A 26191-nucleotide genomic window follows, 5' to 3' on the forward strand; every position below is an offset into this window, starting at 1 on the left:
TTCCGCCTCCTTTAGATTGGGTTCTTCCCGATGGGTAGTGCTGGAGAACACGGGAACTGAGGCATTCTGGGAATTGTAGTCGCCGTGGGGAAGTAGGTGCTTGGTCAGTGTGGCGTGAGACTGTATCTTGTTAGGAGATGAATGGGAAACGGCCTGCTGAGCCCGGCCCGGGCCGCGTGGGGAAAAAGGGAAAGAAGGAGGTGATGGCGGAGTTTTCGGAAGCTGTCACGGAGGAAACCTTGAAAAAGCAGGTGGCTGAAGCCTGGAGTCGCAGGGCGCCGTTCAGTCACGGTAACTGGGGGTTATGACGGCTGAGGCGCCGAGCGGGGGGTCTGAAGCAAAGCCCTGGGCAGCCGGGGCCACGAGGAACCGGGAGAACTTTGGCCGCCTCCGACCCTCCTCCCTCGGCTGCCACTCCTTTTCATTCTAGATTCAGTTTGGATTTAGAAACGCGAAAGAGGAGGAAACGTAGGCCGGAGAGTTTGGGAAAGTAGAGGGCCTGCGAGTCGGCGATTATGGATTCAACTTTTTTAAACTTGAATTCCTTCTTATGTAAAAGGGGCTAATCGCGTTTACCTCGGAGAGATGCCGAATGGAATTAGTAAAACCAGGCACTTACTTCTTCGGTAAACATTCCAACACCTGCTCGGGTGGCCCGGGTGAGCGCGGCGGCCCCTTGGGGTTCCAGCCTGGGCATTTGTGGGGGGCTGCCGAGAGAGCAGGCGCCTGCGCTTAACCCATTTTAACGTGGTTTGCTGCCTGACCTAGGAAAATACACAGGAAGGAAGATTGCAGTCTCAGCTTCAGACGTCGCCTTAGAGCCTAGAACCCTGCTGACTGTCACGTGCTCCCTGGGAGAGTTGACCGTGGTTTCTGTTTTCCTTGTTAAGTGCTTTGAAGAGGCGTGTGGGGTGCCCTGGCTGCACTGGATGGTGATAGCTGAGTGTTTTGTGCGAGCTCCGAACGCTCAGGCGTCTCAGTTTCCTCGTCTAGAAGATGGGTATAGGGATAACGCCTACTGAGTTGCTGAGATTAAATGAGATAATACACCTAAACCACGTGGGTCTGGCTTGTAGTAGCTGAGTGGTGGTGATTAAGGGGCCATTCACAGTCCAGCCCGGCGGAGGCAGTGGGTAAAATGCTGGGATAGAAATTAAGGAACTAGAGGAGGTTATGCCTTACCTGGTGGGGGAGGGAGGTGGGGAGGACTCCTGTGTAAGGACTTCCTTGACAATAACTGGAGGAAAAATAAAGCAGGGCTAAAGAGGAACTGCCAGCCAGTGTTGCTACTCTTATTAGCTACTGCTATTTTAATATTGGGGGAAGTGAATTAAAAATCTAACATACATTCAATTCAGTAAGTAATTGAAACTCAGAAAAAGGACAGAATCCTTGGTTGGCCGACATCACCTGTACTTATCTTAAGGACAAGTATTTTTAAATATTATATTTTTTTAAAAATAGCATTGAGTAGATAAAGAAAAGCTGAACTTAGCGATTCTTCCTCTAAATCTTAGAATTTAGGTGTTAGGTTCCCAAAACTTCATGACCATCGTCTTTTGTATTCCCTCTACTGTGTTAAAAAAGCCATATATGGTGTTTTCCTTCCAACAGAAGCCATTGTCATGGATGTGGACCCCTTTCTTCACTGTGTGATCCCAAACTTCATCCAAAGCCAAGACTTCTTGGAAAGGCTTCAGAAGGAACTTTTGAACTTGGACTTCCACGAGAAGTATAATGATTTATATAAGTTCCAACAGGTATTTTTGTGTTCAACTTGAATTTTTGCTCTTCTCCCTCAGAAACTTATTATCTATAAAAGACTTATGTACATTTCAGACTGAGTTTGCCTTAGAAGGTCCTCATGTTGGCATTGTTAAAAACATTCTTCATTTAACAGAAGTTTACCAAGTATCAACTATGTGCTAATTGCTGTAATTATTATATGAGAGACTGACAGTTCTTTCCTGTAAGACTTTAAATTCTAAAATAATAAGGTTGATAGTGATATGACAGAAATAGTCAAGAAATAGATTAAGCTAATAAATAAGTACATTATAAGCAAGGGGGTGAAGTCCATTTTGGGGAGTGGTATGGTGAACAGAGGCATACATTGAGAGATAACAATCTTTTTAAAAGTGTTAAAGTTTTCTTATTTCTTTAAAAGGCAGAGCATCAGACAAAGAGGGAGATCTTCCATCTGTCAGTTTACCTCACAAATAGCTGCAACAGCCAGGAACTCTGGTTCTTCCACATAGGTAGCTGGGCCTAAGCACTTGGGCCATCATCCGCTGCTTTCCTGGGTGCATTAGCAGGGAACTTGTTCGAAAGTGGAGCCACTAGGACTCAAATCAGCATTCTGATATGAGATGCCAGCATGCAAGCAGCAGCTTAACCCACATGCCACAGTGTCAGCCCCAGCCATTTAGAACCTGAGTTCCTGTCTGTGTTTTAGGTGGTTTGGATTCCAGTAGGTTCTGCATTGCAATATGTCTGCACCATTAAATCCATTCTTTTTGTTGTTGTTGTTGTTGTTGTTGTTTTAGTGGAAAATTTTAATTAGGCAGAAAAGTCTTTCAGGATGAAGGCTGATTTTACTACATGGCAGGTTCTCGGTATAGAAATATAGATCTTTGGTTTCCCCAGTTTAGGGGTATATTTTTCAGCCCATGAAATACATCACTCTTGGAAAGCCCTTAGAAAACCTCAAGGATGGGGCTGGCTCTGTGGCACCGCTGGTTAAAGCCCAGGCCTGCAGTACCAACATCCCATATGGGCACCAGTTCAAGTCCTAGCTGCTCCACTTCTGATCCAGCTCCCTGCTAATGTGCCTGGGAAAGCGGCAGAGGATGGCCCAAGTCCTTGGGCCCCTGCACCCACATGGGAGACCCAGAGGAAGCTCCTGGCTTCAGATAAATCTTAAAAAACAAAACAAAACAAAAAAAAAAAACTCAAGGACATAAACACTTAAGATTCCAAAAAGTAAAATAAAGATGAAAAAGTCATATTGCTTTCTTTGCATTTTCCTTTCGATTTCACCTGGAATGAGAGAATATCTAACAAATTTCTCTTTGTTTTGTTCTGTTACACCAGAGCTAATAGTCTGGTCGGTGGGTGACAACCCTGCCCCACTGTATATGTGATTTAATTAACCAGATTACATACATAAATTATATGAATCTTGATAATTCAGAAAATCTAAGAAAAAAATTTCTTAAAAAGTCATTTATTTTTCTTAATTTACATATTTGAAAGGCAGAGATACAGAGAGATCTTCCATCTGCTGGTTCACTCCCCAAATGGCCATAAAGGCCTGGGCTGGGCCAGGTTGAAGCCAGGAGCTTCTCCCAGGTCTCCCAGCTGGGTGTCAGGGCCAAATACTTATGCCATCTTCTTCTGCTTTCCCAGGTGCATTAGCAGGAAGTTGAATTAGAAGTAAAGCATCTGGGACTCAAACCAGTGCCTGTATGGATTGCTGGCACTGAGGCGAAGGCTTAACCTTCTATGCCACAGCACTAACTCCAAGATTCATATATTTATTTGAAAGAGTTACAGAGAAAGGGATCTTCTGTTTGCTGGTTCACTCCCCAGATGGCCCCAACAGCCAGGGCTGAGCCTGGACAAGGCCAGGAGCTTGTTCCAGGTCTCCCATATGGTGGCAAGGCCCCAAACCCTTGGGTCATCTTCTACTCCTTTTCCCAGCCATTAGCAGGGAGCTGGATCAGAAGCAGAACAGCAGAGACACAAACCAACACCCATGTAGGCTGCCGATATCGTGGGCAGTAGCTTTATTCCCTGTGCCTCAACACTGGCCCCTTTTTTTAGACTTATTTACTTATATGAAAGAGTTAAAGAGACAGAACAAAGAAAATTAAACTTTTATCCATTGTAAAGTTGCATATGCAAATTCAAAAGTTATCTGCCTTTGAATTGTACCGACTTGGATAACACTAGGCTTCTTATTGATTTAATACCATATGCAACTCTGGTTACTAAAATTGAGACATCAGAGTGGTTTTTACTTAATGAAATATAGCAGATAAAAATACTTCTGTGAAATGAGTAAAAGGCAAAATAGTAAAAAGTGATTAAAAATAATAAAGAATGGGGGGCTGGCATTGTGGCATAGTGGGTAAAGCCACTGTCTATGATGCCAGCATCCCTTATGGGTGCTGGTTCATGTCCTAGCTCCTTCTCTTCTGATCCAGCTCCCTGCTAATCCCCTGGGAAAGCAGCAGAGGATGGCCCAAGTGTTTGGGCCCCTGCCAAATAAATAAATAAATCTAAAAAAAAAAAAAAAACCTAGACACAAGATGACTACATGTTGTATGATTGCATTTATAGGTTCTGTTCTAGACTAGGCAACTACAGGAAGTGGATCAGTGGCTTCCAGAAGTTGGGGAAGTAGAGAATAGGAAGTAACTGCTTAAGGGTGCAGTGTTTCTTTTGGAGGTGATAAAAGGTTCTAGAATTAGATAGTGTTGATGGTTGCCCAACATTTTCTATCATTATCTGAATTACACACTCTCAAATGGCTAAAATGGTAAATATTCTATTATATACATTTTATCTCAATAAAAATATGTAAATGAATCATATTTCACCTTTACTCAAAATTTCCAGTGATTCCTCATTTCTTTGAATACAAGCCAACATACTTAAAATGGCCATAGCCCCCATTACCTCTGGCCTCATTTTATGCTGCTGCCACCCGCTCACACTCTGCTACTCACTCTTCCTGTGGTTTCTTGAATAGGCCAGACATGTTTCATGCTGAGGGCCTAGAATGCTCTTTGCCCAGGTAGTCCCTTGGCACACTTCCTGGCCTCCTTCAGATCTTCGCACCACCTCTCTGAAGCCCACTCTGGCCACCCTACTTACAAAATTGCATACTCCTCCCCACTGTAAACACTCCCTGTCCCCCTTCTGGTGGCTTTTTTCCTACATGCTAATCACCTTCTATATGCTGCTAATCTGTTTTCAGTTCATTGTCTATTTCTGAAAGCAAACATAAACTTCTCTGTAATAACTACTTAAGTCTTTGTAGAATGAATAAGGCACAGAGAGCCCAAGTAACTTGCCTGCGACACAGAGCTTCCAGATGGAAGAGCCCTGTATCAAGCCTCGGCCATCTGACCTTAGAGTCTAGACTCCTAACCACAACACTATGTTGCCACAACACTCAGTAAACTACTCTCTTTTTCTCCATAAAATAAATTCTCTTTTTCTTTTTTCATGGTCAAGTCTGATGATTTGAAGAAGAGAAGAGAGCCTCATATTTCTGCTTTAAGGTAAAGTTATCATATTTGTTGGGTGCCTAATAAGTGCCAGGCAGAGAAGGAAGTTCTTTATTTTTTTTAAAGATTTATTTTATTCATTTGAGAGGTAGAGTTACAGACAGTGAGAGGGAGAGACAGAGAAAAAGGTCTCCCTTCTGTTGGTTCACTCTCCAACGGCCGCAACAGCCAGAGCTGCACCAATCTGAAGCCAGGAGCTTCTTCCCAGTCTCCCATGCGGGTGTAGGGGCCCAAGCACTTAGGCAATCTTCCACTGCTTTCCCAGGCCATAGCAGAGAGCTGGATTGGAAGAAGAGCAGCTGGAACTAGAACCAGTGCCCATATGGGATGCTGGCACTGCAGGTGGAGGATTAACTTAGTGAGCCACGGCGCCGGCCCCCAGGAAATTCTTTAAATATTATGTCCTGTAAACTTTGTTAACATTATTATCCCATTTTATAGAGGAAGAAACAGACTCAGTAAATAATCTCTTTTACCTCACTAAAATTAAGGGAGCTAAGATTCAAAGCCAAGTCTGTTTCCAAGGCCGAAGTTCTCAATGGTAAAACATTCAACTTTGTTAGTAATCAAGGAAACACAGATTAACACCGGCAATACCTTTTTTTAAATGGAGATACCACTTTTACATGGTGGATTAGCCAGTATTAAAAATGAAAACTTCATGTTGACAGAGTATAGATACCTCAAGGGTACTTCAGAAAGTTCATGGATAACTGGTATTCAAAGATAAGTTTATTTATATGCAAAAAGTTTTTTGAAATCTATGCATAAGTTTTTTATAAACTTTTAAAATCGCTTATATACTACTGCAGTCTTTCTTAGATAGTTTTGAAAGACAAATGAAAATCCCTAAAACTATGAATGTCTTCTTGTAGAGTTCTGATAAAGTACTTGAGGATATGCTCAAACATTCCATATGGGATTGTTACAGTGTTGTGTATAACGACGAAAAATTACACACAAGCATTTTCCAAATGCTTGGGTATTATAGTTAGGTGGTTTGCCCTAGGATTGTCATACAACACACTCAAAGTTGGTTGGAGGAATTGCTGTAGAACCTTCAAAACTGGGTTCACCAGCCCAGGGCACAGTAAGCCAATTACACTGGGGTAGTAGCAGAGAGGAGTGAACAACTGCCCTGGGGGACAAAGCTCAGAGCAAGGAGCTGGGCAGTGACTGCATTATTGCAAGACTCCTCAAGGAGTGAGCGGCAAAGCTACTTACAGACTGAAGTTAGGATTGACAGGTGCACTCAGTTCATGTCCAGGTCCCTGGTTGGTCATGTCCTTTGGGGAATTTTATTGGTGACAGTAGGCCCAGTCAGCCAGATGGTAGTCACTTCTTGCTCAGGACCTGGGGTTCCTGGAAAAGGAACCCCTCAAGTCAAGACTGAACGTCAGGATGTTGTCCATCGGGGAGATCAGTGACCTCATGAGTCTTGTGTTCAGGCCCCTGGAGGGCCACCCGTACCATGCCCTCGTTTCAGTGAGAGGTTGATTTCCATTCATAAAAGCAGGACGAGGAAACTTTACAGGAAATAGACTGAGAGAGACCAGGACCTGATGATATCCAGCTCTGCATCAAAGGCACTTTACAGGGGCTTGGTTCTAGGATGACTTATAAAATATTAAGTAGATTCATGTGCATAATGTGAACTAATGTAAATATTTTAAAATGTTTTTAATTCATCATAGTTAACAGTCTTCTCATGGTTGATTGGCTGAGTGTGAGTTATGAACTCAGATTGCTACAGAAAGCCAGTTAAGCTGTTAAATAGAATTGTTCACTGCCTTTTATCGCTGTCCTGTTAGCATCAGAATGTCTGTGAAAGATCGTGCTCTTGTGCAGTTAGTTTACTGTTACTGCAATATAAAGTAATTGAAATCTTCTACAACAGTGCCACCCAGCTGTTCATTAAATAGTAGTGCTAGTATGAGTGCTCGTGATATTGTGATTTATAAGAAATAAATATGTTTGGTCTTAGTCTCCCTTCCTGACACAGCTTCTGAAACCACTGCATTTTCCCAAGTGAAATCAATGAAGGTGAATGGAGCGTCTTTTGTTATTCATAAACAAATCCCTTGTAATAACACTGTGCTTCTATTCATGAGGTGAATTTTGCAAAGCCCAAAGAATGAGGGAGGTGCTGGTTGTTAGGGGAGCCAGCCATGGCTAGCTAGATGGCTAGAACTTCAGTCCAAACCACTGAAACCTCCACCTCCACAAGGGAAGAGGTGCTGATGGCTGGTTAAATTAATCACCAGTGGCCAATAGTTTAATCCATCATGCCTGTGTATTAAAGCCTCCATAACATTTGCTAAGTACTGAGTACCGGAAGGTAGTGCAAGTGGCATGAACGTGGCCCTATTCCAATACTTTGCTTGAAGCATGTTTTACATGTGAATATCCCTGAATTGTATCCTTGTGTTATAATCTACTAAGTAAACTGTCTAGCAGATGATCACATCGGAGGCAGGGGTTGTGGGAACCTCTGATTTATAGCTAGTCCAATGAAAACATGTCAGCCTGCACTTGTGATTGGTGTCAGAAGTTGGAGGGGCAGTCCTATGGGACTGAGCGCCTAACCTGTGCTAGCCCTGGAAGCTAGTGTCAGAGCTGAATTAAACTGTAGGATACCCACCTGGTGTCTTGTCAACCAAGAGAAACAGGCTGTATGCAAACATTAACAGGTTTACTCAGGGAAGAATAGGAGTGACCTGGGCCTGGAAGACACAAGTCCAACAACTTTGAATGACTTGGGAAGTGACCAGAAGTCATCAAATTCTCGTCAGAATTTCTAAATTCCATGACAGTTAATGTTCATGCATCATTACACAGTGAGCATACATCAGCTGGAGCCAAAAAGGCAGTCTCTAGGTAAGGGGGGTGGGGGGAGGGCAAGTTTCTTACAGGTTGAAGATTACCGTTTTTAGAGCATAATTAGTCATTTAAAGTAATTTCAGATTAGTCCCAAACATTCTTTAGAGGCAGGGTATGCTGAATAGAAGACTGCCAATTAATTGAGAAAGGACATTTCTGGGAATAGATAAGGACAGTACAGGTGAAGGGTGAAGCCCGGCACAAGGTTGCTCCAGATGGCTAAGCTGAAACAATGTGCAGATCACCCAAGGATTAACAACGCTGCCCCTACCTCCTCAGACAGGTCTCCCTGTGTGTTTCTGTTGAATGCTTTGCAGGTTTTTATAGGAGCAGTTTGTTCTCATGGCAAAGGATCAGTCAGTGTGGGAAGGAACTACTCTTTGTTGAAAGTGAACTGTGCAAACAAAAACAGTTGAGCTTTCCATTTTAGTGCTGAAATGTATATCTAAACATTAGTAATTTGGAATGGAACACTGATATGGTAAATTGTTAGAACAGAGATCAAACTGCTGGGGCAGAGGGCATACCTTAAGTTTAAGGGGAAGAAAGTACTGAGAAAAGGAAATACTAAGCAAAATTGTGCTATAGTAGGTAGATATTTACATTTATTCATCTGGGACCACCAGTCTTAAACTATCCAAGTTTAAACTGACAACATCTGTCAGGATCTCTTGAATGAAATCTGAGAATGACGAAATCTCTTGAATAAAGTGTGACCTCCAGGAAAGAATTGCTATGGCATAGATCCAAATAGAGCCCACGCTGTGGCATAACAAATTATCTTCCATTATGTTTCTAGGAAACTTCTGTTTGAAGATTTCCGAGCCTGGCTTTCTGACATTTCTAAGATTGACCTGGAGCCAACTATTGACATGTCCTGTGCTAAATATGAATTCACTGGTAAGGAACATAAGGCTCTGTAAGACTTAAAGGCTTCGCTAACACCGATGGAAAGATGGTACCAAAATACTAGCCTGAATGTCCCCGTGTAGCATAGGATTTCCCTAATAAGGATCTGCCTTATATAGACATACAAAAGATACCCAACATATTGGAAGGCTCTTTTTGAGAACTGTTGACAAGATGCTTGTAGTTTACCTACATACCAGCTTTTGATATAATATCAGGAAATTCAGGGGTGATATTAGAAACTTGTCTTCGACTTCCTTTTCTTAGGAAGTCCTTTCTTGGGAATCATGGTTCTCAATGCTATTTTTCCAGATCTTTTATTTTGAAAGTAGTAAGTGACAACATTCTTAAAGGAGAAAAGTCAAACATTGGAGAAGCACACAGTGTGAACTGTCCTCAGCTCCTTTACCTCCCTGCCCCTTTTCTCTTCATTGGTGTCCTTTGTCACCAGTTTGGTGACATCCTTCCACTTCTCTTTTGCAGTGCATAAATGGCATTTTGAAAACAAGTATCATTTTTCACTTAGAAGGGAAAGTATGTTTTTGATTTTAAAGGATAACTTGGTGATACATATGGAAAAGTTATGTTATATATGTTATTCAACTATATATATATATTTTAATTTAAAGTAATTTCAGATTACAGAAAAGTGTCAAGAGAGTCCAAGTAATTTTCTTCCTCTTAGCCGGCGCCGTGGCTCAATAGGCTAATCCTCCACCTTGCGGCGCCGGCACACCGGGTTCTAGTCCCGGTTGGGGCGCCGGATTCTGTCCCGGTTGCCCCTCTTCCAGGCCAGCTCTCTGCTATGGCCAGGGAGTGCAGTGGAGGATGGCCCAGGTGCTTGGGCCCTGCACCCCATGGGAGACCAGGAAAAGCACCTGGATCCTGGCTCCTGCCATCGGATCAGCGCGGTGCGCCGGCTGCAGCGGCGGCCATTGGAGGGTGAACCAACGGCAAAGGAAGACCTTTCTCTCTGTCTCTCTCTCTCACTGTCCACTCTGCCTGTCAAAAAAAAAAAAAAAATTTTTCTTCCTCTTTTACTTGAGATTAAGTTGCTGTCGTGCTGTTGTGTGATCCCTGAGTACTTGAGTAATTCCTGTGACAAGGACATTCTCCCACGTGATAGTTACAAACCATCTATGTCAGGAAACTAGCATTGATGTGTTACTCCCATCGCATCCACAAGCCCCATTCCAGTTTCATTATTTAGTCCTTTATAAAAGCAAAAGGACCCAGAACATTACATTTATTTATTATTACTTATGAGGCCTCTCAGTCTGTAGCAATTCCCCAGTCTTTCCCAGCCTTTCATGATCTTGCTGCTTCTGAAGGACTTACAGATACTATGTAATCTGCCTCAGGCTGGGTTTGTCTGATGTTTCCTCATTGTTAGATTCAAGATATGCAGTTCTCTGCAGGAATAATTACAGAATTAATGCTGTATTCTTTTCCTTCTTCCTTCGTTCCTTCCTTCCTTCCTTCCTTCCTTCCTAAGATTTATTTATTTGAAAGGCAGAGTGACAGAGAGAGAGAAAGAAAGATCTTCCATCTACTGATTTACTCTGCAGTGGCCGGAGCTGAAGCCAGGAGCCCAGAGATTTATCCAGGTCTCCCACATGGGTGCCAGGGATCCAAGTACTTGGGCCATCTTCTGTTGCTTTCCCAGGTTCCTTAGCAGGGAGCTGGATCTGAAGTGGAACAGCTGGGACTTGAACCGATGTTATGGGATGCACCACAACTCCGGCCCCAATGCTGGGTTCTTTTCATTGCATCCTTTTAGGTGGTACAAGGGTTCTCTGTGTCCATTATTAGTGATATTAACTTTGATCATTTGATTAAGGGGTTGACTGACATCAGTTTTTATACTGTTCATTTTCTCCATCAGTTATTATGTATTTTGGGGGAGATATTTTATGTAAATGTCCATTTCTCACCAAATTTTGATTCACTTCTTTTAGCATCCAGTGATGTCACTGGCTAAATTATAACTATGAAGATTGCCAAATGATGATTTTATAGTTGTCATTCCACTGGAAAGAAAATCTTTCTTTCTACCCATTATACATTCATTCATTTATTTATATTTGTATTAATTTTTGGTTTACTATTTATGAAATGGCTATTATCAGGTATTACCACTATATCAGTATTTATGTTGTTGCCAGTTTAATCAAGGAAAACCCCCTCTGATTTGTGTGTGCTTTTGTTATGTCCCCATCATTCTTTCATTTTTTGTTTTGTGTAAAGGAAGATATACCAAGTTTATATTGTGTTTTCCATGTTCAGGTTCTCAATGACCTGGAGTTGGGCCATTTTTCAAAGGATCCTGATTTTTTTTAGTGGAAAATAAATGATACTTAAAAATGAGATTTGGGAGCTAACCCACTGCTTGCAACACCAGCATCCCATGTCAGACTGCCAGTTCAAGTCCCAGCTACTCTGCTTCTAGTCCAGCTCCCTGATAATACACCTGGGAAAGCAGCTGGCTTAAATCCTTGGCATGGAGTTCCTCTCTCTCTCTTCTATTCTGTCAGTTTGCCTTTCATATAAATAAAAAATCAGATAAAATTTTTAAAAAATCATTATCTGGACTGTAGCTGCGTTTGCTATTAGGGGGTCACTGCTCCCATATCCTTGCAGTGAAAAGAGGTAGCAAACGTATGTATGCATTTACATTTTACATGCACATGTGGATACATACACATATTTACACTTACATATATATATATTTACACTTACATATATATATATATATTTTACAGGCAGAGTGGACAGGGAGAGAGAGAGAGACAGAGAGAAAGGTCTTCCATTGCCGTTGGTTCACCCTCCAATGGCCGCCGCACTTGGGCCAACCTCCACTGCACTCCCTGGCCACAGCAGAGAGCTGGCCTGGAAGAGGGGCAACCGGGACAAAATCCAGTGCCCCAACCGGGACTAGAAACCAGTGTGCCAGCGCCGCAAGGCGGAGGATTAGCCTATTGAGCCACGGCGCCGGCCAACTTACATATATTTTTAAACCTCTATATCTATACAGGAAACTAGATTCACATTGATTCCTTCAGTTCCAGTTGACCACCACAGAATTAATGATAGACTTCTCCTTTTCTATATTTGTAATTCCCTTCTTCAACAGTGAAAAGACCTGACTGCATCATCCCCTATGTATACATTTATTTGGGGGAGGGGGAATCCCTCCCTGTCTAAGTGGTCTCAGTTCACTGTAGCCTTCCCCTCTCCTTTCACCTTGCATGGATGGCTACCATGCTCAGCCCCTCCTAATGGCTTCTAGAAGGTTAAGTTAAAAAAAAATTAATAGGAACAAGTATAAAAGTATCTATATACATAATATTCATTATAATGTTCTTTATAATAGCCAAGAAAAAGAACCAGTTAACAAATAGGAAATTGATTAAATAAGGGAGGGAGGTAAATTCATAATCTATATAGTAGAATAGCTGTACAACCATTTAAAGTGATGTCAAGGGAGCAAACATTTAGCCCAGCAGTTAAGATGCCTGCATTCCACTTCAAAGTTCCTGGGTTCGAGTCTTGGCTCTGGCTCCTGACTTCAACTTCTTTCAGTATAGTCCCTGGGAGGCAGCAGTGCCACCCACGTGGGAGACCTAGATTGTGCTCCTGGCTCCAGCCCTAGCCCAGCCCCATCCATTGTTGGCATTTGGGGAGTGAATTAGTGGATAGGAGTGCATGCTGTATCTGTCTCTCTCCCTCTGTCACCCTCCCATAAATAAAATTGTTTTATATTTTTAAATGCTGTCAAGTGTGTATTGATATGGAAAGACATTTGCTGTGTAATTAAACAAAACAGGCCACAAACAACCACTGAGCCACTGTAGGATGCCATATTTTACAAAGCAAATACACATATATAGGAAAGATACTACATGCAAAAATAGTTAGTAGCTGCTATTTATATTTGTGTTTTTCTGTTTTTAAGATTTCTTTATTGAATTTTATTTTTTCACTTAGAAAAGGAAAAAGAAGTGTCATTTTAACATGACATTTAATATGACTATCAGATAAACTAATAATAAATGCAGAATCGGGTGGCAGCTGCTGTTGTCTGTGCAGGGGTCTAAGGTGTGCATTAAACCATTGCAGATGCCCTATTATGCCATGATGATGAGCTGGAAGGACGCCGGATTGCCTTCATTCTGTACCTCGTACCTCTTTGGGACAGGAGCTTAGGGGGCACCCTGGACCTGTACAACACTGATGGTAAGGCAGTCATGCTCGTCACCCCCAGTGACCACTTCTGAATTAGAACCAAGTTGATTTAATATCACCATGCTCCTATATAATATCTGTGCTCCTCTGAGGAAGTGAAAGCTATTTGTAATAGTGGCTGCCTTAGGAGGAATAATGTCAGTTAGGCAACCAGCCACCTTGTTAAGTTGTACTTAACATAGTCCTTACCCAGTGATAAATTAAAATCAGTTTGAGATAGGATCCTGCTTCTGAGTGCTGACCATGGAAAGGCGGAACACATTACAAAGGTAGCTGTAACTAAGCATCTGCCAGGACCAGTCTGTTTGACAAGAAGTCAGGATTTTGTTTAATGACTGACACCACAAGGTATCTCCAGGAAACTTTGAGCACTCACTCTGGCCCTCATCAATAATAGATGGATGATATAAAGAACTGATACCACCTAGCAGAAAAGCAAGTATGCATGAAAGAGATGGAATTTTGTGGTTTCGTAGAGTCTGAAGAGTACATCTTGGTACCCTCAGAAATTTGAGAATTGTCAAGAGTGAAATGAGCAGCCTGCAAGTGGTTAATGACAATGAACCACATTTACGGATGTGTTCTCTCCTGGTGCAGAACACTTTCAGCCGAAGCAGATTGTCAAGTCTCTTGTCCCTTCGTGGAACAAACTGGTTTTCTTTGAAGTGTCTCCAGTATCCTTTCACCAGGTAAAGACTGTAAGCCACAAATGTATGGAGTACTAAAGATCGTGGTTTTGAGACACCCATAATCCAAATGTGGTAGTTTCTTGTGGGGCTTGTTTCCATACCCAGCATGGAGGATCCTGAAGTCCGTGCGCATTGGTTGGCAACCTCCTCATTCCGTGTTGCTGACCTTCCTGCTGGCCTTGTCCTTTCAGGTGGCTGAAGTCCTCTCTGAGGAGAAGTCGCGCTTGTCTATAAGTGGCTGGTTTCATGGTCCTTCGTTAACCAGGCCTCCCACCTACTTTGAACCCCTCATTCCTCGGAACCCTCACATCCCACAAGATGTAAGGAAAATTATTTGGATTCTTTATCTTAGGAGCTGTAGCATATCATTCATTTTTCTCATTTTAAAAGTTAGCTATTCCCAATGATGAAACTGGACTTTGAGCTTGCCCCTTCCACTTGCCATGGATAGACTTTGATAGACTTTTGATAGTGTCTTTCCCAGGCAGTTTTCTAGTACTTTATGTTTGATAGGAAAAACTTATAAAGTGAAGACTTGCATGTATCTCACTATTGTGAAATGATGTAAGAACAAAAGCTATAGGAAGTTAATACATCTTTTAAATCTGATTCTTTGTAAGCATGAAATTTTGTATGATTGGATCAATCCTACTTATCTGGACATGGATTACCAAGCTCAAATTCAAGAAGAGTTTGAAGAAAGTTCTGAAATTCTCCTGAAGGAGTTTCTTAAGGTAGGGCAGCATTTCCTGTTCATCTTGTTTGGCGGTCTTGCTTCCTGAATGGGTAAAGAGGCATCATCAAAAGCTTTTGTTTTGAAAATATAGAAATGATAATAGCTAACTCTGGTTATCAGTTGTATGATTAGTGAGGTAAAAGTCCCCTGGGTATTCCATTAGTCTTTAGAGTCTCGCCAGTACCTGTACACACATACACACACACACACACAGACACACACACACACACACACACGTAGAAGCTTCCACCCTAAAAGGGAATTATGTATAGTTATCTTTCTATTCATTTGATAAATGTAGTGCTTATTATTACTTAAAAAAATTTTTTAAGATTTATTTATTTGAAAGGCAGAGAGAGGGAAGGAGGGCTGCAATGACCCAGGCTGAAGCCAGGAACCAGGAGCTTCTTCTGGGTCTCCCACATGGATACAGGGCCTCAAGTCCTCAGGCCCTCTGCCACTGCTTTCTCAGGCTCATCAGCAGGGAGCTGGATCAGAAGTGGGGCAGCCGGGATTCAAACCAGCACCCATATGGGCTGCCAACACTGCAGGTGGAGGCTTAACCTTCTATGCGACAGTGCTAGCCCATACTTAAAAATATTTTTATTAATTTGTCTTCATTTTATTTGAATAACACAAAGATAGAAATCTTCCATCTGGTGGTTTATTCCCCAAATTCCCTCAAATAGTCAAGACCGAAACCAGGGACCCAGAACTCACTATGAGTCTCCTACATGGGTAGCAGGAACCCAAACTTGAGCCATCATCTGCTGCCTCTCAGGGCATGTATTATCAGGAAGGTAGATTAGAAGTGGAGGAGCCAGGACTCAAACCCAGCACTCTAATGTGGGGTGTGGGCAAACCAAGCAGCAACTTAACCATTGCACCAAATACTCCTTACTACTGTTTTTCTTTTAATGTTTATTTAAAAGGCAGAATAATAGAGACTTTGTATCTACCAGCCCGATTCCTATCAGCTAGGGTAGGCCAGACCAAAGCCAGAAGCTTACAACTTCATCTGGGTCTCCCACTTGGGTGCCAAGGGTCCAAGCACGTGAGTTATCTGCTGCCTCCCAGGATGCATGAGAAGGAAGCTGTATCAGAAGAATAGCCAGAACTCAAACCAGCACTCCAAATGGAATGCTACTTTGTCACTACCCTTGCCCCATTTTTGCTTTTAATAATAGACTATTAATGAATATTTGACAATGATGAGATAACTTATTATCACGGAAGGAAATCAGAAGTCAGACAGTCTCTATTCATGTCCTGTCTGTGGTCTTAATAACCTGAGCAAATCACTGAATCTAATTATACAATCAGACCTTCCTTGCCTTCCTTGCAGAGTTGTTCTGGGGGCCAAATGAAGTGACACATGCTGATAGGGTGAATCAGTTGACCTTGGGTCCCAGGTAATCATGATCTCAAAAGCTGTTCCTCCATGAAAAAGGGTTGAGAAATCTACCTATTATCTCACTGTCTTGGAATGTTTGTAGCTGACATTAGCATATTATAGAAGTTGACAAATGTAGTAAATAAGCTTGTTTAACACTGTTTAACTGAGTTTCCTCCATGGTATGGGAACCTTCCTTTTTCACTTATTTGCAGCTGACAGGACTCCTTAGGAAACCACGTGGAACTACATGGAATACATAAATGTAAAGCCTCTTGTGGAGTATTTCAATACATTCACCAGCTTCTTGTAGTGACTTCTCAGGTTTAGAATGCTTAGTAAATGAAGGATCAAACTGAACCTAAGAATCTATTTTTACTTTACTGTATTTATTTGAGAAGCAGAGAGTGATAAATAGAATTCCCATCCATTGGCTCACTCCGCAAATGTCCACAACAGCCGGGACCAAAAACACAACTCAAGTGTCCCACAAGAGTGGGAGGAGCAATATCATTGCGGCATCACCATTGCCTCCAGGGGCTGTGTAAGCAGGAAGCTGCAGTCAACAGCTGAAATCAGGAATCAAAACCAGCAATTCTGTGGTCCTGCTAGGCTAAATGCCCACTCCTAAGAACCTGTATTGCTACACAAAAATTTTTATTATAATGACATGGACTCCAATACAGTTTAGTTATAAAGAATTATGACTATTTTGTAAATACAGGAACTTGAAGGTTTAGCGTTTTGACATGAGATGTAGTATTACTTAAGGGAGTGAACCAAACTGGCCCTTAGGTCTCTTAGCTAAAGCAAGCTGATTTATCTAGTCTTTGCCCTGGCTTCACACAGCAGGAGCAGGGGATCTCATGTGAAAAGGATGACAATCAACTGGACCTTTTAGGGGTCAGCCAGACTGATGCTCTACCAAGCTGCTAACATCTGCCAAACCAGTATGGGATCTTAAGATTTACTAATTACTTCTTTATTTTCCCATTGTCCAGCCTGAGAAATTTGCAAAGGTCTGTGAGGCCTTAGAGAAAGAAGATGTGAAATGGAGCAGTCGAGGTCCTCCTAACAAAAGGTAGAACCTAGCGTCCAAGACATTCGCTTCTGTGTTCAATACCTTTTTGTCTCCAAGATTCATCTCCAGTAAAAGGACATTTGCCCTAATGAGGTTTTGTTCCCAAGGACATCCAGTAGCAGGCCCTAACAAAATCTCACTCTTGTAACAACTTGTGCTTTTGAAAGGTATGCCAAAATTTCACAAGACAGATACAAAACTATGATCAGCTTTCTTTCTTTTTTTTTTTAAGATTTATTTTACTTACTTGAAAGGCAGAGTTACAGAGAAAGGAGAGACATCTTCCATCCACTGGTTCACTCCCCAAATGGCTAAAATAGCCACGGCTGGGCCAGGCTAAAGCCAGGAACCTGGAACTCCACCTAGCTCTCCCATGTAGATGGCAGAGGCTCAAGCACTCAGGCCATCTTCCACTGCTTTCCCAGGTACATTAGGAGGTAGCTGGATCAGAAATGCAGCGGCCAATACTTGAACTGGTGCTCATGTGGGATGCTGGTATAGTAGGTAGCGAGTCAACCCACTGCACCACAATGCCAGCCCCTCATGATCGGCTTGTATTCCATGAGTAATTTATGGCTTTGATGAACAAGTCAGCATTGCTTGCTTTCAGGTTTTATGAGAAAGCTGATGAAAGTACACTTCCTGATATCCTGAAGCTCTGCATGGAGTTATTTCGCTCCGAGGCAATGTTCTTGCTGCTCTCCAACTTCACAGGCCTGAAGCTTCACTTCTTGGCCCCTTCAGAGGAAGATGAGACTGACGACAAAAAGGAGGGAGAAGCAGCCTCTGTTGCAAATAACTCGGAAGAAGGGACCAGCCAGAGCTCCTCTGAGCCTGAAAATGAGGCAGCCATCAGCAACAACAGCCAGCAGACTGATGGCCAAATAGAATCACAGTCAGAGGAAAAGGAAGCAAAAAAAGGTATGCTGTTGTTAGGATTCCTCCTTAACCACTCACCGGTGAGTGACATGTTCGCTGGACAAATGGTTCTTGAGTGACTACTGTTAGACTAAGCTGGAGAACAAAACACAAGGGCAGGAGAGGACGGGTTCACAGTATACATGAACAACAGGAAAACATCAGATGACGCTAAGTGCCATACAGAACATTGAAATAAAGTGTAAAAAGGCATGGCTGAGCAGATGGATGATCTGGAAAAACCTCTCTGAGGAGCTGTCATTTCAGCTGAGATCTGAGTGACAGGGAGGATTCGTGGGAAGAGCATTCTAGGGAGGAGGCACAGCTGATACCTCCTGTTAGGCTAAGAGTAGCACAAGTAGGGGCTGGTGCTGTGGCGTAGTGGGCTAAGCCTCCACCTACAGTGTCAGCATCCCATATGGGCTCCAGTTCTAGTCCTGGCTGCTCCTCTTCCAATCCAGCTCCCTGCTTCCTTTTTTTTTTTTTTTTTTTTTAATGTATTTATTTGAGAGGCAAAGTTGCAGGCAGCATCAGGGAGAGACAGAGAGAAAGGTCTTCCATCCTCTGGTTTACTCCCCAAATGGCTGCAATGGCTGGAGCTGAAGCTGATCTAAAGCCAGGTGCCAGAAACTTCTTCCAGGTCTCCCATGTGGGTCCAGGGGCCCAAACAGTTGGGCCATCTTCTGCTGCTTTCCCAGGTGCATTAGCAGGAAGCTGGATCAGTTCTCTGCTACAGCCTGAGAAAGCAGTGAAAGATGGCCCACGTCCTTGGGACCCTAGACCCACATTGGTAGACCCTGTTGAAGCTCCTAGCTTCGGATCAGCCCAGCTCTGCCCGTTGCGGCCACTTGGGGAGCGAACCATTGGATGGAAGACCTTTCTGTCTGTCTCTCCCTCTCTCTATCTGTAACGCTGCCTCTCAAAAAAAAAAAAAAAAAAAAAAAAAAAAAAAAAAAGCACAAATATTGGAGACAAATATGGCTAGCCCTGGCTAAAATTTGTCTAAAACACAAGGCCATAAAGGAGAGAAAGGTTAGCAGTTTATTTCTGCTAAGTACCAATAACAGCCTAAGAAAATTGCCTAAATTTTGACAAGCAAACAGAAGGAAATTATTATAAGTAAAGAAATTTTATTATCTGCAATAAGAGGGAAGAGAGAAAATACAAGAAAGTTAAGAGGTAGCACTTCTGAGAAAGTTGGCACTGTCAGCTGAGCTGTGGCACATGCTCTGTGGTGTCTCAGCACCCGCCCGTGGGCTAGAGACCCTGTCACCTGCTCCTCTCCTCAGTTTCGCGTCCTCTGCTTCCACTTGAGGTCCTGGAGAAGGAGCCTGTGGAGTAGCAGACCAAGGGCAAGGGGTAGATTCCTGTGGAAACGAAGCCAGCGCTGTAAGATGCTGACCAGACGCAACATAACTCGTTCTTGGGAATAGACTAGGAAAATCCAACACTTTGTCTATGCTGTTCGATACACAGGTCAGCCTTTGAAAGATTAGTTTTCCTTGATAATTGATAATGGCATCTGTGCCTAGACTCTAAATGGAATTGGAGTGAAGACCAGTAGGCTTTTAAAAGATCAAGGACTTAAAAATCCTGTATCTGTCCACCTCTTTTCCTTTTTGGTTTTTTATTTTATGGGAATGAGCAACTTGGGAAAAAAACCTATGTGGGTACCAAAAAATGCCTTGCTTGTTAGTGAGCATCCATTGAATGTAAGACCCTAGGCCAAAACAGAGTGAAGAATACAAAATTGCATGAAAAAGATCACAGTTTACAAAGTTTACTATCTTGAAGAACACTATAAAGATTTTTCAGTTTAATAAAAACTATAAAATGGCTAAGCATATAATATTAGTGTCAAATGTTGTTGTAGCTACGATATGTCTAGTGAGATAACCAGACGCGCTATAGACCTGGCTGTTTTAAGGTTGATTTTAATTAATAAAAATACATCAATTTCAGTAACTACAAGGAAAATAATAATTCCCTACAGGTAGCTACCTTTAGCATTTATAATCCCTTGATCTTTTTGCTATGTATTATACACATATCTCTGTGTCACATTTTTAATGAGATTTTTTTTTTTCTTGACAGGCAGAGTTAGACAGTGAGAGAGAGACAGAGAGAAAGGTCTTCCTTTCCGTTGGTTCACCCCCCTAATGGCCACTACGGCCAGCGCGCTGCGGCCGGTGCACCGCGCTGGTGCAAAGCCAGCAGCCAGGTGTTTCTTCCTGGTCTTCCATGCGGGTGCAGAGCCCAAGCACTTGGGCCATCCTCCACTGCACTCCCGGGCCACAGCAGAGAGCTGGACTGGAAGAGGAGCAACCGGGACAGAATCCGGCGCCCCAACTGGGACTAGAACCCGGGGTGCCAGCGCCTCAGGCGGAGGATTAGCCTAGTGAGCCGTGGCACCGGTCAATTTTAATGAGATTTTTAAACATATATTGTTTTGTAACTTTTATCCACTTAATGTTTCATAAATCTTGTCATTTTACTTCCTTTATATAGCAGTGTAACAGCTCTGCACAACCCTCTCACAATGCGCTTGCCTTACCCAATCAAAACAGTTTCATGTGTGTATCTGCTTTCCAACATTGCACTTTTAGAAGCTCTAAGAATATATTTTACAGAGAAAAGTTTTTGTAAGCTGTAGTATAATGTTTAATGACTACTAGGTATTTCAAGAATTATCTTAACCAGCCCTGTCTGTGTAAGGGATTTACATGGTTTGCAGTTTCTCACTATCTTTGTTCCTTGGACTAGCTTCTTAGAAGTACAAGTGCTACATCAAAGACTGCTCAGAATTTGAAGGCAATTACTAAATTGCCTTCCAAAAAAACTGGTATTTTTTAGATATAGCTTTGGTACATGATTTTTTTTTAAAGATTTACTTACATATTTACTTGAAAGACAGAGTTTTAATAAATAGAGAAAGAGAGACAGAGAGGTCTTCCATCAGCTGGTTCACTCCCCAAATGGCCACAATAGCTGGAGATGGGTTGATCGGAAACCAGGAGCCAGGAGCTTCTTCCAGGTCTCCCACATGGGTGCTGGGGCCCAAGCACTTGCCCATCCTCCACTGCTTTTCCAGGCCATAAGCAGGGAGCTGAATCAGAAATGGAGCAGCTGGGACTTGACCCAGCGCCCATGTGGGATGCCAGTGCTGCAGGCAGAGTTTTAACCTACACCACATGCCAGCCCCCGGTACATGATGTTTTCCTTCTTCCTGGCAAACTACTTATTGTATTTTCTTAGTTTATTTATTCTGTAGGTGAAAGTAGCATTTGTCTCTCATTGATTAAGATTCACGGTTGTACATTTTCCCCTGTATATTGATCCTTTGATTTTCTTTAATGAATTACCTGTCATGACCTCTGCATATTTTTCTTCCGGGTGTTTTCTCATTTTCTTATCTACTGTTGAAAATGTTGTGTGTACACATACTTACCTTCTGCCCTACATGTTGCAGTGGTTTGCTTATGAATCTCGTTCAGCCAGTTTTCAGTTGTCAGGTCCGTCCTTGTCTTTCATAGGGGTAGTGAAATGCTAAGGTGTCTCTTTCCTACCCTAAGATTAGATTTTTTAAAATTCAGCTTTTAATTTGTTTGTTTTATATTTTTTTGCAGATAAATATCTACTGCTTGAAATTTATTATAGAAAAATTATAGAAATTCAGATATTTTCCAACAAAATTGTCAGACCTGATCATTTCTGACCATCTCTTATAAGGCCAGATTGATGGAGCAGCAAGTCAGCTGACAATGTATGGCAGTGGTTTCCCATCATTTCCTAATTGCCATTCCTTTGCAATCTAGCAGTTGTATCAAGGTTATTTAGAAATTTTTCTGGGGACTGGCACTGTGGTGCATCGGGTTAAGCTACTGCCTACAGTGCTGCATCCCATTTGGGCACCAGTTCAAGTCCTGGCTGCTCCACTTCCAATCCCACTCCCTGCTAATGTGCCTGGGAAAGCAGTAGAAGAGGACCCAAGTCCTTGGGCCCCTGCACCCAGATTGGTAGACCCTGATGAAGCTCTAGGCTTCAGCCTGGCCTAGTCCTGGCCGATGTGGCCATTTGGGGAGTTGTGCCAGTGATGGAAGATCTCTCCCTCTCTCTACAACTGCCTTCAAATAAATAAATAAATCTTGAAGGAAAAAAAAATTTTTTCCAGCCCGGGGTTGGCACTGTGGTGCAAAGGGTTCAGATGCTCCCCCTGCAACACCAGCATCTCATACCAGAGTGCCAACTTGAGTACCAGCTACTCCACTTCCAGTCCAGCTTTCTGCTAATATGTTTGGGAAAGCAGCAGAGGATGGCCCAAGTACTTGCACCCCTGCTACCCACATGGGAGACCAGGCTGGAGTTCTTTCTTGGCTTCAGCCTGGCCCAGACTTGGCTGATGCAGCCATTTGCAGAGTGAACCAGCAGATGGAAGGTCTCTGTCTCTCTGTCACTCTGCCTTTCAAATAAATAAATAAATTGAAAAATAAATTTTTTTCTGACCTTTCTGTTGTTTTTTCCTTAGAATCAAGTGTTCCCACATGCCAAGGAGAACTGAGGCATTGGAATACTGGTCACTACACTTTAATCCATGACAACAGCCAGACTGAATTTGCGCTGGACTTGCTTCTCTACTGCGGCTGTGAAGGTAAGAGAAAAAGGAAAGCAGTGCTTCATTTCCTTAAAAGGTGCAGTCCTCTGGTGACCCCCTCAAGCTGAACTAATTTAGAAGTAATTTGCATTGGCCAGGCTCTCAGGTCACAAGGATCTCGAAGTTGGAAGGGCTCTTTCAAGGCACAGGTCATGAATTTGTCTTCCAACTCCAAGAATTTATCTGTGACTAAGAAAAGGGGGCGGGCCCTACCATTATTTCCCTCAAGTCCTCCCCCTAGAAATACTGCTTTCGTGTATTTGTCCTTTTGGAGTACATTTAATTCTCGCTTAACTTTCTTATTCAAAGTTGATTGAATAAGCCTGCCTTCTAGTATAGCTGTCTTAGGAAATTAAGTATTTGGGAGGAAGGAAGCCCATGATAAGCTCCGTGGTAGTTCATGTTCACAGATCAGATTGGTGAGTGCTGAACTCCCAGATGGCTCACTTTTAAAACCCATGGGATTGGTGAGTTAAGTGATGATGTAAATCTTGCAATGAGAGTTTTCTGAATGCTGTCTGTTTTCCCCTTGTAAGGCTGGGAGCCAGAGTTTGGTGGCTTTACCTCCTACATTGCCAAAGGTGAAGATGAAGAGGTCAGTTGGTTTTCATACAAATTCTCATTCTAAGTTCTTTTCAATCTTCAGAGACCCAATTTTCATAATCATCTGCCAGTGTCTGTAGCTCATCAGTCCATATTGGTCTGCTAGCAGTGGTTCTAATTTATAGCAAGAAACATTCATTCTGGGTTAAAGGTGTTAAAGGATAACTCACTAAACATTTATTTGAGGCCAGCACCACGGCTCACTAGGTTAATCCTCTGCCTGCGGTGCTGGCACCCTGGGTTCTAGTCCCAGTTAGGGCGCCGGTTCTGTCCCGTTTGCTCCTCTTCCAGTCCAGCTCTCTGCTGTGGCCCGGGAGTGCAGTGGAGGATGGCCCAGGTCCTTGGGCCCTGCACCCACGTGGGAGACCAGGAGAAGCAACTGGCTCCTAGCTTCGGATCAGCGCGGTGCGCCGGCCGCAGTGCACCAACCGCAGCGGCCATTAGGGGGTGAACCAACGGAAGGATGACCTTTCTCTCTGTCTCTCTCTCTCACTGTCCACTCTGCCTGTCAAAAAATAAATAAACAAACAAACATTTATTTGACGTTACTGAGAAATGCCTAGTTAAGGGCCAGGTGGTGCATTCCCACAAATCTTTCAGTTTAGTAAGATAAAAGTACATTAAGTAAAACCCTTCTGAGCATGTGCTGGAATAGGGTCATTGGAAAACGTCTTGCCAGCCAGCCAAAGGCTCTTCCTCTAGTGAAGGATCTCCCAAAGGACTCGTCCCAAGGTTAAGTTCTTGACATGGAAGCCACCTGTTCCCTGGTGAATCGTTGATGAGTTGAAATGAATTGTGTTCTGATGTGTCATTACGTTTGCCTGTTTCAGCTGCTAACGGTGAATCCAGAAAACAATTCTTTGGCATTGGTCTACAGAGATAGAGAGACTCTAAAGTTTGTCAAGCATATTAACCACCGAAGCCTAGAACAAAAGAAAACCTTCCCAAATAGAACAGGTTTCTGGGACTTTGCATTTGTCTACTATGAATGACAGAACTAGACGAAGCTAACCCATACTGGGAAATCTGAAAGAGCTGGGCTGGGAGTGAATGGTGTTCTGTCCGACAGCATTCTCAACACTGGTATCCTTTTACAGATTCGTATGATTGTCAATCTAGACCATGAGCTTGGAGCTGTACTTATCTCTTGATTTAAAAAATATATGTATATTTTTTAACATTAAGTTGTTTTCCAGTATTGACTTCTGTTGACTTCTTAGACTTTTTTAATTTAACTTCAGTATTTTCTGTTTTCTTTATTGTGGTAAGATAGGCATCACATAAAATTTAGCCATTTCTAAATGTGTAGTTCAGTGGTGTTGAGTACATTCACTGTTGTACAGTTGTCATAACCACCCATGTCCAGAACTTTTCCATCTTGCCAAACTGAAACTCCCTGCTCTCTTCTACCCCAGCCCCTTGCAACCACTGCTATTTCTATTAATTTGAGTACTCATTTTTCTTCATAACTAGAATCATACAGTATGTATCTTTTTGTGATTGGTGTGTTTCACTTAGTATAAGGTCTTCAAGGTTCATCCATTATGGCCACTAATTTTTTTTCTCATCAATGACTGCAGATTCTATTCTTCATAATTCTGGTTTAGAAAATTACAGAAACTTAAATCCTGTTCATGCTGGGCCTTAGGGTTCTGACACGGTTTTTAAGTCATTACACTGCCTATGGCTGTGTTCCCCAGTGACCCTCACAGGAAGTGTGGATTTAGACGATGTGTAGTACTATTCCCTGGGAAGAGGTCTGGCTTAATACTCCATGGCCTCAAGAAGCCTCTGCTTGGTAAAGAAGACTCGCTGCTTTTAGCCGAGCACAGTCCCCAGGTGCCCACTGACTTTTGTATACTGAAGCTGTGGCTTCTGTATAATTAATTCCTGCCTCACCTGTGGCTTTCATTTTCCTAAATATTGTAGGCTCGGCTATAGAACTGCTTGCCTTTTTTAAATGAAAAAGAGCAAAAGCTAAAAAGCCACATCTCAATGCCAAGAGGCTGTCCATCTGCTGTGTTTTTTTTCTCTGAACTCTTCTGGGAAGTTGTATCCTGACCACCTGTCTGTGGGACTATGCAGGGATGGATGAATGTTCTCATCCCATCCGCATATTATCTCCCTGTTTGCTTTCTCTTTCTACATTTTTCTAGCTACTGCAGTAATCTTTAGTGTATGTTTCACTAGTTAATTGGAAAAGCATTGGGCCTTTAAATTTCTTAACCACTCTTCTCTTTCATCTCAGAAAACTCTGAATACTAATTTTTTTCTCCTGAGGTTTGTATTTAAATAAACAGAGTGAGTTTCACCCTCCATCTTTTAAGTTGATGATCTCAAAAATGGTTTTGGATTATGTACCTCAGTCAGTAAAAAGTGTTTTAGCATGTGTGTTCATTTTATGGATACTTGTAAAGGTTACACATATAATGATAGTTATAAAACAAACACTAGCCTTTAAACGAGGTAACAACATCCCAAGCTAGTTCTCATATTGTTTCCCACACCCATATGGTAATGGGCTGTGTTACATGCATACCATTTTGGAGACAATTTTTTAACCACAGTGTGGTGACATTCAGATGGAATTGCAAATACTTGGTTACCAAAGGTTAATTTCAAGGCTTGCCTTCTCTAAAGACCTGCAGATTGAAGCTCATCTCTCTAACACTACTGTTACTCAGTTGCTTCCTGATGTCTCTTCAAGAGGGAGATAGAGGGGTGAGGTTACCCTTAACCTCAAACAGTGGCAGAACCTCAGGCAGACCCAGGGCAAGGTGGTGGGTCAG

General features: G+C 42.5%; 1 protein-coding gene across 1 annotated transcript; it reads left to right on the forward strand.

Moving 5' to 3' along the window:
* The first annotated feature begins 4 nt into the window (after positions 1-4).
* On the forward strand, positions 5-25718 carry OGFOD1 (2-oxoglutarate and iron dependent oxygenase domain containing 1). The gene is made up of 13 exons (XM_051846784.2): positions 5-291; positions 1615-1760; positions 5245-5291; positions 8977-9077; positions 13206-13322; positions 13929-14020; positions 14212-14340; positions 14641-14754; positions 17151-17230; positions 17841-18151; positions 22674-22796; positions 23336-23394; positions 24233-25718. Exons 1-13 carry the CDS (start codon positions 138-140, stop codon positions 24392-24394), a joined length of 1635 nt encoding a protein of 544 aa, XP_051702744.2. The 5' UTR covers positions 5-137; the 3' UTR covers positions 24395-25718.
* The last annotated feature ends 473 nt before the right edge of the window (positions 25719-26191 follow it).

This window comes from Oryctolagus cuniculus, chromosome 18 (assembly GCF_964237555.1).
Source record: "Oryctolagus cuniculus chromosome 18, mOryCun1.1, whole genome shotgun sequence".
In the NCBI taxonomy this organism is placed as follows: Eukaryota; Metazoa; Chordata; class Mammalia; order Lagomorpha; family Leporidae; genus Oryctolagus; species Oryctolagus cuniculus.